Source organism: Nannobrachium achirus (assembly GCF_963921795.1).
Source record: "Nannobrachium achirus genome assembly, chromosome: 16".
Lineage (NCBI taxonomy): Eukaryota > Metazoa > Chordata > Actinopteri > Myctophiformes > Myctophidae > Nannobrachium > Nannobrachium achirus.
Genome location: NC_137823.1, coordinates 62,162,167 through 62,174,260, shown reverse-complemented (window position 1 = coordinate 62,174,260; position 12,094 = coordinate 62,162,167). Strand labels below are relative to the sequence as shown.

The 12,094-nt window shown below is 44.4% G+C and overlaps 1 protein-coding gene across 1 annotated transcript in view; it reads left to right on the top strand.

The window, feature by feature from the left end:
- Positions 1-6,743: 6,743 nt before the first annotated feature.
- The window catches only part of ryr3 (ryanodine receptor 3), a gene marked incomplete at both ends in the record, with an annotated part of 321,079 nt that continues 315,728 nt past the window's right edge, over positions 6,744-12,094 (top strand). The window contains 1 exon segment of the mRNA XM_080745085.1: positions 6,744-6,791. Coding sequence (XP_080601211.1) covers positions 6,744-6,791 — 48 coding nt within the window.

The following is a 12,094-nucleotide window of genomic DNA, read 5'->3' as shown; positions in this document are numbered from 1 at the left end:
CTTTTGAAAAAGTATTTACCCAATAATGACATCGAAAACAGCCAATCTGTGAGTTTGTAGATCTTCCATTTTTGCCACTTTTACATTTTTTGAAAATGTGTTTTATACTTCTGTCTTTGTCAGTTTGTATGTACGGTATGTACGTACTGTATGTACGGTATGTACGTACGGTATGTACGTACTGTATGTACGGTATGTACGTACTGTATGTATGGTATGTACGTACTGTATGTACGGTATGTACGTACTGTACGTACTGTATGTACGTACTGTATGTACGGTATGTACGTACTGTATGTACGTACTGTATGTACGGTATGTACGTACTGTATGTACGTACTGTACGTACGGTATGTACGTACTGTACGTACTGTACGTACGTACTGTACGTACTGTACGTACTGTATGTACGTACTGTACGTACTGTATGTACGTACTGTACGTACTGTATGTACGGTATGTACGTACTGTACGTACGGTATGTACGTACTGTACGTACTGTATGTACGTACTTTTTTTGGAAATGTCGTGGCCCAATTGTCAAGGGAAAAGAGAACAACAGCTTTAACCTTTTATCATGTGTGTGTGTGTGTGTGTGTGTACGTTGTGTGTGTCTGTACATGTGCGGGTGTGTGTGTGGAATGGGAGAGCATGGCAAGTACATGTCTATACAGCAATTAGATCTAATATTTAATAAACAATGATTAATTGTTCAGTGATGATTTATTCATAAAGGTCTATGTAATCATGGGAATTCCTTATTTCTGTTGCATGTATTGTAATGTAAAGGATCTGTTGAGTATGAACCAGTTGAACCCTACTTGGGGCTCTATACTTGGTCCACTCATTTTTCCCTCTAGTGTACGGCAAGAATTACCATCGCGACACGTTGTGAGCTTGTAGATCTGTTATTTTCACCAAATGTTCTCCCCAAAATAGGGACGCTAAGTTTCATAGTCAGTGTTGTAACTATATGATTTAAAATCGAACCCAGGCATAGGATCCACAGAGGCAGGTCAAGTCTTTACAAAATGTCACAATGGGGGCGCCCGCTGGCCTTGCGGTCCAGGTCCATACCACATAGGCTCTGATGCCTGACAGCGTGTCGCGGGTTCGAATCCCACTCCTGACTACCTTTGCTGCGTGCCTCTCCCCATCTCTCTCCCCATTTCCTGTCAGTCTACTGTCCTATCAATAAAAAATAATCACAACGTCACAGGCAACAGTTTGCCAACATTGATTGCCTAATGTTGCTCAAGAACCTGACAACACTGAGATGATGTCAAATCCCTTTGCAAGGATGTAATGTCCTCAGTGATTTCAGGTAATGGAAATGAACAATAGCATGGTTCTTATAAGCATCAATAAATGTAAATCACAAGTTAATCGGGTTCACTTGAATTCAATGCTTGCTGAGGACTGCAAAGTGCAATCTATAATAACTTTTAACTGCTGCTAACTCAGTATAGATTAGGTTTTCTGTTTCTCTTAACCCTGGCAACCCTATTTTGGGCATGTTATAGATAAAACATTTTGAACATTTGATAGCATTCATAGCTTGTAGATCTGCTAATATTGCTATTCGTTGTACAACAAGCGATTAGAAACTCATGGATGCGAGCATGTGAATGCATGAATGCACGCGCACACGCTAATCTGTTCTTCAGAGTGAGCTGTGTCAGTTTCAGGTCAACGGGTATTTCACATCCAACCACCAACTTGCTCCCTGATGATCCATATCAGGTGCTTATCTAGTGCTTCATGTCTGAACACACACACACACACACACACACACACACACACACACACACACACACACACACACACACACACACACCGTCGAGTCAGCATGGGGTCATTATTCGCAGACTACCACACATCCTTTAAGGCAGTTCAAGTGGCTATAATATAGCCACAATATTGAGAGAAGAAAATAATAAAATCTGCACCAGGAAGTATTTGAATTTCTAAAGTGATTCTGTTGACAAGCAAATGGAGAGCGTTAGTCAAACTTGCATTGTAACTTTCAAAATATTTTAAATTGTTACAATTTGTCTTGTCTTCTACCTAAACCCTGTCCTACCTACTGAAGTATTTTTGTCTCCACCAGCCTGGGAAGACTATGTTTTCACCCCTGTCCGTCTGTGCGTGTGTGCGTCCGTCCGTCTGTTACCAGCTAATCTCCGACACAGTTGGCCCGGTCTCGGCCAAACTGTGCACACACACTCCCTGGATGTCAATCCAGAACCTCTGCTCCGACCACATTCTTCACATGGGCCTTTTATAGTGCCACCATGATGCCAATCGTTTTTCTGTCCGATTTCAAATTCAATCTGATTAGCTAAGATTGTCCTCCAAACTTTGCAAGATTGGTCCATCTTGAAAAGAAAATGCCTCAAATAATGACGCAGCTTGCGCTTTGCGTGAAACTTTGCACACATTCCCACGAGGTCAAGGAACAAATTCCATCCTTTTCACATTGGCCTGTCATAGCGCCACCATCAGGTCGACTTTTGCACAAAGGAAATGGAACAAAATCATACATGCAGCGTCCATGAAGCGGCCGTGAAAGGCCGAAGAAGGCACCATTTTCACATTGGCCTCTTATAGCGCCACCAGGAGGCCAGAATAACCTACCTGACCTGGTGGAGACCTGTGCGCAGAAGAGCACTGCTTCTAGTTATACCTGATACCTGAGCATTTTTCACACATTCTTTTTGAGCGGTGGTTACACCGTCTCCTATACGTGGCCGTGTGTGTATGCGTGTGTGTGTGCGTGTGTGTGTGTCTGTATGTAGCCTGCAGGCCTGCAGTACCTTTTATGACCACACATGTTAAGGGAGGGGCGCTGTTGTTCAGGCCAGGCCAGACCAGGCACACACACACGCACACACACACACACACACACACACACACACACACACACAGGGGGGAAGGGGGGGGGGGGGGGGGGTAAACCACCGCTCAGTTCACACGGGTGTGATTTTTTTTTTAACACTGGTATTCATGTTGTATATTATTTACCGTACCAGAAGAGAGCACAGAAGTAGATGTGGTCTCATTGATGCTTCTGTGGGTGTGGGTCTGGTTCTGGTTACTCGGGTTCAGCTCCAACCCGGCCTCTTTATGCCATTTACTTGCTTGGTCTGTATTTGTTACACTGGTGACCACAGTGTCAGTCAAACCGCTTCCAGCCTGCTGAGAGACAACACTGTCCACTGCTAACTCCTTCAATTCCCTCTGTCCTGCTTTGTTTGGTTCATTATTCACACCTGGAGACAAGCAGTTGTAGCTGGGCTCAAGGTTGGACTGAGAGGAAAACAGAGGAGACGGCATGGGAGATATGCTATTGAAGCTGCTCAATGTCCTCGGAGACCCATCTAGGATTGCAAAGGTCATGGGTGAGTTGTCCATGGTACCCAAGAGACTGGAGGGACGGTCATTTCTTTGCACTCTCAAGGGGTTGGGGCTCAGATTGCAGCCAGCATAGCTGGATGCAGGACTTGATAACTGATTCTGAGGCCTCCATGGTGTCGTGGAGTTCCACTGGCCAATGTGTGACTTTGTAGTTTCTGTGAGAGGTTCTCCGTCTGCCTTCACAGGCTGAGGCTCTGTTGATCTGTTGATCCCCTGCTGGCGATCCCTCCTCAGGGCTGTAGTCAGGCTCTCGCTCAGAGCTTCACCCAGAGTGCCGAGCTCCTCGTTTGCAAGAGACTCATTCTGCCCGGACGCTAAACCCTCCTCCTGGATGTTCTCGGTTTGAGATGTGGGAAGCAGCTGGGAAGCGGAACAAAGTTCAGCTTGACGCTCATATTGAAGTTTTGTCTGGTGCAGCTGGGGAGCGTCCTCCTCACACACACATCTGTCTGGTGCGGGATTCGACGGGTCAGTTCTTCCTCCTCCTCTGTTGCTACCGATCGAGTCGGTGCTGGTGGCCAGGTTGACCCTGCGTAGGATCCCCTCCACGTCCTCAATCTTCCCCATTACTCGACGTGTGTCCCTTTTCTCATCAAACGAAACACCTGCACAACTTTCCTGCTGAGCTGGGCTCGGGGTCTCCCCATGCAGAGACTGTCCGGTGCAGCCTAGAAACTCATAATCCCCCTGGCTGGGGTGAGAGAGGCACGTTGTGAATAAGTCATTGTCGTACTCTGAGAGGTCTGTGTCTGATTCAACGAAGCTAGGCTCTTCTCTTGCAGCAGCAGTAATCTCTCCAGGGCAACGGGGGTTGCAGATTACCTGGCTGGGGGATTCAGTGTTTGTTGCAGGGGGGTGACATAGCATCTGCACTCCCAGAGTTGGGGTTGTAAGTGTGGATTCCTCCTCCCCATCTCCGAACATGCAAGCAGAGCCTTTCTCCCATCTGGCTTTCCCTGTGACTATCTTTCTTCTGGGTATCGGTGTGGCGATGGCTGGCCTCTGCTCCATTATATCCCACTCCTGGTGCTGGCTCTCCATTGGCGAAGCACTCATCATCCACAGTTTCTTCAGTCTCCTTCTGCTTGGTCCTACCCGTGGGGTTGCCGGGGATGGCTTGAGAGTGTGCTGGAGGGTGCTGGTACAGCCAAAACCCTCCATACTTCTCCTTCTCTTGCTGCGGGTGTGAAGGCTGGGAGATCTGGCAGAAATATCCTGGTTATCCGGATAACCCTGGGTATACTTGGTCTTTATGCCCTGATGATTGCCCATGGCAATGAAATCCTTTCAATTCATGCACAGAGATATCAATTCTATCGGGCAGCGGAGCTCAGAATAACAATCCATTACAGTCGGGCGCTCTTTAAAGTCCTCGAGTCCCAATTGATCTGCTTGACCGCTCTGCACTGTCTCGGCTGGTACCTCCTCCATCACGTTAGAGGTTAGCGTCGGTCTGTGCTTGAGAGGGGCCTGGTAGGGGGAAGCTGGACCCCTGCAGATGTAGAAGGATGAACTCATAGAGCTCTTCTGTTAGATAGGAATGTACAGTGTGTGCCCTCCATGATTTTATATGGTTAGTATAGTGTGCTGCTCACACAGGGCTTATGAATTATGATAAATGATATCTGACATTCATTTCTTGTTTGTCATAAAAGACATTCACCAAAATAGAAACTAGCTGCACTTAATGTGATAATATTGCTTAATTGTACATGTAAGTGCCACAGTCCCACTCTGTGGTCAAAAATAACAATTGCCACTGACATGGCATATAGTAGGCTATACATATAGTGCATATAGGAACAAGAAGTAGAGGTAATATGGGCTTAAGTGTTTTGTCCATATTGTCCCTTTATTAACCAGAACCATATGGTATACATGTGGGTTTTTGACTTTCCCATCAAGTGCAAGCTCAGGTAACTGGGCTGCATAATAGATAACGCCAGGATTAAATTTGTTAAATAGAATGTTAGTTCTGAAAACTATCCACTGAACAGATATTGATTATACTCACACAACTTCGAAGACAAAAATCAAATGTCATTATGATATTATAAAATTCAGGTAGTCTACTTGTGCCTAAAACAAAATTGACATTATAAGCTAGTAAGTCCACTAGATGTCAGCGATGGCTGTAGCAGCATGCATCTGTTGCCACCTTAAAAAAACAATTATAATAGTTGATTGAGGGAATACAGTAGTAGTAGGCCTATGACTTATAGGCCCCATCATTGGTCCAGGACATTCTGGTGTTAAAGAAGTAATTAATTGTATTTGTTCATTGAATGTATCTATTCCAACGGCATAGCCCAAATAGTCAGTAGGCTACAACTATTTTCCACAGCCATCCCAATGATCCCGACCCATACAGTATCTATCTATTGTTTATATTGGCTGCAATCTGATTCCATAAGGTAGCCTATTTGTTAGTTCAGAAAATATACAGTATATATCCAGTAAGCTATACATATTATAGGCCTATCATATGTAATCCAATTGGGATGCTCTCAAAAAGCATCTCACTTCATGGTTTGTGGAGCCTTTTTCTTTTTTAATTAAAATTCTAAAAGTTATTTTCTGTTTGCAGAAGTCAGCAACCCATAAATCTTTCATTAGATAAAGGCCCATGGCTATAATAGGTTTCAATTAATCAATTTAATAAAAATAACTGCACTGTTGTAGGCTAGCCATAGAGTTATAATAAGTAGGGGAGGCTAGCATAACAGAAAAGCACTGGGCAGTGTTCATCATCACACGTTGCATCAAATTTGACTTGTCTCATCAAAGAAAGACCTCAGTCAACGCGCGTGCGTGCGCGCCCACTTGAACGTGTAATAGCATGACTGTGTAATTGAGAGACTGGGATACATCTTTAATGATCCTCCTAAACTTTGGTTAGAATGTATGTTTAAGTAGTTGGTCAGCATTATTATGGCTAGCAGCAAGCAGCATCACCTGCCTCGTCCTCTTGTGCTCCCATTGAGCGCTCTCTGTGTGTGTGAGTGCATGCTTGCGTGCGTGCGTGTGTGTGCGTGTGTGTGCGTGCCTGCGTGCGTGCGTGCGTGCGCGCGCGCGCGTGTGTGTGTGTGTGTGTGTCCGCATGCAGGCACTGTGCTGCTGGCACCAGGGTGCAGGCAGAGGGAGGGTGCAGGGTGCTGTGCAACGAGTGAGTGACAATCAGCGGTGCGCTGCGGTGGGCTTGCCCGGTCTGCCCTATATGGCTGTGAGATGAGCTCTACGCTAATATCGGCTTGAGGGGCAACAGCATCGCGTTTCTGCCGACAAGTCAGTGGCTTTTCAGAGTCTAAGCAGGCTCCTTCACAGCCATGGCTGAGGGCGGAGAAGGGGAAGATGAGATTCAGTTCTTGAGAACTGTAAGTAAAAAGATTTATTCATTCATTGTCGTCGGGCTCTCCGCGTTTAGGCACCGTTAGTTCTATGCCGTTACCGTTATCAGGAACGAGCCTGTCTGTGCTTGGTCCACAACCAATAGCCTACTATAGTGCTTGCTTGGACCGAATGGCCAAATAAGTGGACCAAGTTTACATATTTTGAACTTTATTTTAAAACCGTTTGCTGTTATTTATTCTTATTTATTCTGGTTTTGCCACTTGCATGAATTGTGAATTATTCTGGTCCGCCTGGCGAACTTGTCGCAGGTGCCTCAACCCTCAACCGCCGGCCAGCGCGGACGGACGGAGAGCGGCATATTCGCCCTCAGTCAGAGCACCTGTCGAGATGCTTCTTCCTCAGCGAGGCTGTGGAATGTCAATGAGAGTTCCATGTGCAGGTGCAAAGGGCGAAATTACTTTAACGGATTAAGGTCCCTGTCATTTTATACGACCGTTTTAATTATCTTGATACCTGTCTGTCAGACAGTTATTTATTTGTGTGGTCTAATACGTTGCAGTGTGGGTGAAATGCTATTCGGCAGCATGATATTTCATTCCCTGTGGGTTAATTTCCTTTGACATAAACAGGCAAAGCTATTTTTACTTTTATGGATTAATTTCGTGCTGTTGGCAGAAGAGTTTCAATAAGTTGGTGTTCGCACTCCAGGCACCCTTTTGCAATAATACTATTTTAGTTTGTTTGACGCAGATTGCTTGCAGTGATGTGGTTAGTTTAGTTACTGTATGTAGGCTACAGCAGTGATGTGGTTAGTTTAGTTACTGTATGTAGGCTACAGCAGTGATGTGGTTAGTTATACTGTATGTAGGCTACAGCAGTTGTGCTTGTAATTGATAGCCTCTAACAGGTTGTATGTTGGTGTGGTGGGAATAGCTATCACAGTGGGGCGACCACGTAATTATTGCCCCACAGATTTTTGACATACAGTAGGAGACCTGTTCCTTTATTATCGCCCAAGTTCAGTAGTTAATTGACAGGGCATATTACATGACTAAACACATTGATTTTCAGTTACATGGTCCTCAGATGGGCCTGGTTTTTTGAAAGACTGTCGTTCTCATCATAATCGGTTTAAATATAATACCAGCTAAGCTATATTTGTCTCTGAATGTGAGACATGGAATAGGCTTTAAGTCAGAATGATGGTGTTTGTTGTAAAGCTGGGTACTCAAGTGTTTCTCTGATGTACAAAACAAGCCTATAAGAGTTCCATAAGAGACCTTTTGGGACAGTGTCATAAGGCTGGGGTGCCTGCATAGTGCTGCGGCCACTAACCACATGCTCCTCGAGTCGCTAGTCCGTCTTGTCTGTCATGTCTTCCCTCAGTCTCCCGTCTCTCTGCGCTCTCCTGAGTCCTGTATCTAAATAAAGCAAACACTGCAAAAGTCTGGCTCAGACCCAGGGCTGTGACACATTTGTGTGGGAAACAGTGGCAGCTGTCATGTGTCAGTGCAAACTAACAACGACAGGAGTTGGAACTATTCTGCAGGAAAACTGAAAATACTTTGTTGGCCTACCTGTACCTGCCTCTGTCACGGTGAATTATGTTATTGATTGTTGTCGGCGGCCCTGAGATGTTGGCCCATGTGGAAGCCCTGAGGGAGCTATATAGGCTGGGCTGGGCTGGTTGGCAGACCTGGAGCCTGCATTTAACAACAGCAAGCTGTTGATATGCTGACCCACGCATCTCGGATGCCACTGTCACAATGGCATCTTGATTATCTGATGACAACAGCAGTTTGTAAAGCGTGGGCTTCCCTAGGACCACATAGGCTTGTTGTCAAGGTTGATTCACAAAGAAAACTTAGTTGTGACCCTGCACCAAGCTCCAGTTAAATGTATGAGTCTACTCTACACACGATGATAATCTGTCTAGGATTTTACAATGACTCGAGCTTTGTGTACCACTTCTTGGTTTGACATTATTGGAAAGACTTATATCGTTACACTGATATTGACACACATTGTTTAGTTTGCTCATTTTGTTATGGTCCAGAATAGAAACGTAAGGTTTTTAGTGGTGGCGTTGTGACATTGACAAGGGCCTGTCTTTTACACAGAACCAATCAGCAGAGCCCTCTTCTCTCAAACTGTTTCCCAATGGCATTTCAGAGGAACTCATAATCTTATGTTCAGATGCCATCCTTCACTGTCAGGCAGAAACCTTGTAGGTCCAAAAACCTTTCAGGAAATGTAAAAAAAATAATAACCTGTTCCGTGTTAGCCTGTACAAGCTCACAGCACTTCACAATTCGACCCATTGTGAGCTTATATCTGCTATTTTTGGAGCGGTGAAAGCGCTCCCAATAGACAGGTATGTCCGTGGGTATGTCCCTGGCTGGGTGGCTGGGTGGCTGGGTGGCTGGCCGTGTCCGTAGCCTGGCAATACCTTGAGTGGCCACACACAACACACTAGTTAAAGGAGGGGCGCTGTTTTGTGCAGGCCAGGCACACTCACCACTCACTCACAGGCACAGTTTACAGTTTAGGCATTTAGCAACACACACAGGGTATAGCTGCTCAGATTCACCGCTCCACTTCGAACCGAGGTTTGATTTTACATGACAATGTCAAGTATAAAATTTGGAATTATTTCATGAGAAAAAAGATGATATGTTCGAGAGTACATGATGAGCTACATCTGCTGAAACCTCTCTATCCCAACTGTTATGGTGTATGACAGTGGTTCTCAAAGTGGATTCCAGGGACTCTGTGGGTCCCTTTAGGGGGGTCTAAATTGACCCATACAAGTCTGTAACTCTGACAGTGTACAAATGGAACCAAATGAACCCTGACCGACGGGTCCATTTGGTTCCATTTGTACACTGTCAGAATTAAGGGAAGACCTTGAAATTTGAAAGTTTCAGAAACACCGGTGTATCATGACCTTGGTTATAGCTAACATAACATTGGAGGGCTCCAGAGACGCGTTATTGGAAATCACACCACAGCTCCAGGCAAACCCCGCCCATGGAAGCTTTTGATTGGCTGAACTGGCGCTAGGGAGCGCTCCTTTTTGTTCGCTTGGACCGCACGGAGGTGCGATCACTTAAACCTAACCCTAACCCTAACCTTAACCTCAGTAAAACTATGCCTAACCCTAACCCTAACCTTAACCTCAGTAAAACTATGCCTAACCCTAACCCTAACCTTAACCTTAACCTCAGTGAAACTAACGCTCTGAGTAACTAACCTGCCGACGGATGTGTAAACAAACGGCTCCGCCCAGAACTGCGGTGTGATTTCCAATAACTCTCCAGAGACACCCTCCTGATCACGAGGCACACCTTGCTGTCCAAGTGTAACATTGCGTGAGCTGGCAGTGATGACACGTTGTCCGTCAAATCAAAAGGACATAATGTAAAGCCATTGAGTGGAGACTGTATCACACCTCTTACCGCAAAGTGAAAAGGATTATCCCAGCTGATCTTCGGCACCTCACACTTTTCCCCCCTGCCTGCCTGTGCTTATCCCTCCTTCCTGATGTCACCCTCCACCACCCCCCTCCCCACCGGTCACTACTGGTTCTTGACGTCACCCCCCCCCCCCCCCCCCCCACCACCCCACCCCACTTTCACACACTTCATGATGTTATAGAGAAGAGCACCATTTCCACTGTAGGGCCGACCCAGAACTAGAACTATAGAACTTTCCAGAACCAAGAACTTTCAAGAACCTGTGAAGTTCCGGGACCAATTATTCTGCTTGTGTTTACCTATAATCAGAACTAACTGGTTATATGTAAACATAAGTTTAGTTCTACCTCAGGAGCAGGACATAAAAAAGGTTCCAGGCAGGAACCTCGTCTGGAACCGGGCCGTACGCAATGGAAACAAAACCAGAACCAAAAAAATAGGTTCAGGTTCCTGAAAGTTCTGGTTCCACCTTGCAGTGGAAAAGGGGCTTTTGAATAACATCTATAATCTTCATCTCTGACAGCTCAACATGTGGTTTTTCTATTCTATCCGTATGTCCCTTTTCTGATTGGACAATATAACAATATCATGTGGTTCTATACATCATCATAAATCATCATACAACATCATCATACTGTACTTACAGTAGCGTGCTTGTTGAACCCACACTGTTTCTTCAGGAACAGTATTTTCTAGTGTGAACTGTGAAGCGAGCACCGCTAGGGTTGTCACGATATGACATTTTACATGACGATTAATTGTCACTCAAATAATTGGCGATTAACGATTTAATTGTGTTTTTGTCGTTGATAATTACATTTCTGTTTGGCTTTTAGGCTTTGAAGTTGTACATGGTAGATATGACACATAACCTAAATATACAAAGAAATTACTGACATATTTGACAACTTACTACTTAAAAAATCCGCTATTTCTGAAAATGTTTGTAAATGTATGAACATTCTTCAACATTCACGATTATGACGATTATGACAAAATATTTGCGATTATGTCAAATAATTGCGATTAGACGTTTATGTAATAATTGTGACAGCCCTAAGCACCGCTCACTTCAGTTGGTGTCATGGCCATTGTGGTATCTAGAGATACAATCATTGATGTGCAACGGGTCAGTTTCAAGTGGTGATGGTAAAAATAGGCCTATTCAAAAGAATTCAAGATAGATTCTCTCATTGTTTTTGTTGTGAAGATGATTGTTGTTCTCCATCACAAAATGCAAGAGCAGCAGCAAAAATAATAATTCCTGTTCATGTTCAAAATTAGTGAAAATAGCCGATCTACAATCTCACAACACGTTGCGATGTGGCGCAGAGTGAGCTTGTATATCGGCCATTCTCTCTGCTTAGAAGTAATGAAGTACCCTAAAATCCTACAAGTTAAGCTCAGCATTAAATAATTGAGTTACCTTTTCACACTGATCTGTCAATTATGATGTTATTTCAAGTGCGTTAGTAATAGGCTATCTAGTCGCAGTGCTAATTGGAAATGGTGGCCAATGTTCTCTCTTACACTATTTCTACCATTGCCATGATTGAATTACATGTGGACCATCTGGTCTTCCTATTTGAAGGAAGGTGATCACACTCAAAATCAACCAAAACACATCTTAGTTACATATGTCAAACTGTATTTTCATATAAGAACTGCGCTGCTTTGCTGAATTTACTCTAAACGTAAGCTTTTTTACAGTCAGTTGAAGCTTAACACTGCTCTACACTGAAAGGGACACAATTTTCACTGGTGTAAAGTAACTAAGTACATTTACTTAAGTACTTTACTTTAAGTACAATTTTGAGGCACGTTTACTTTTCTTGAGTATTTCAATTTTT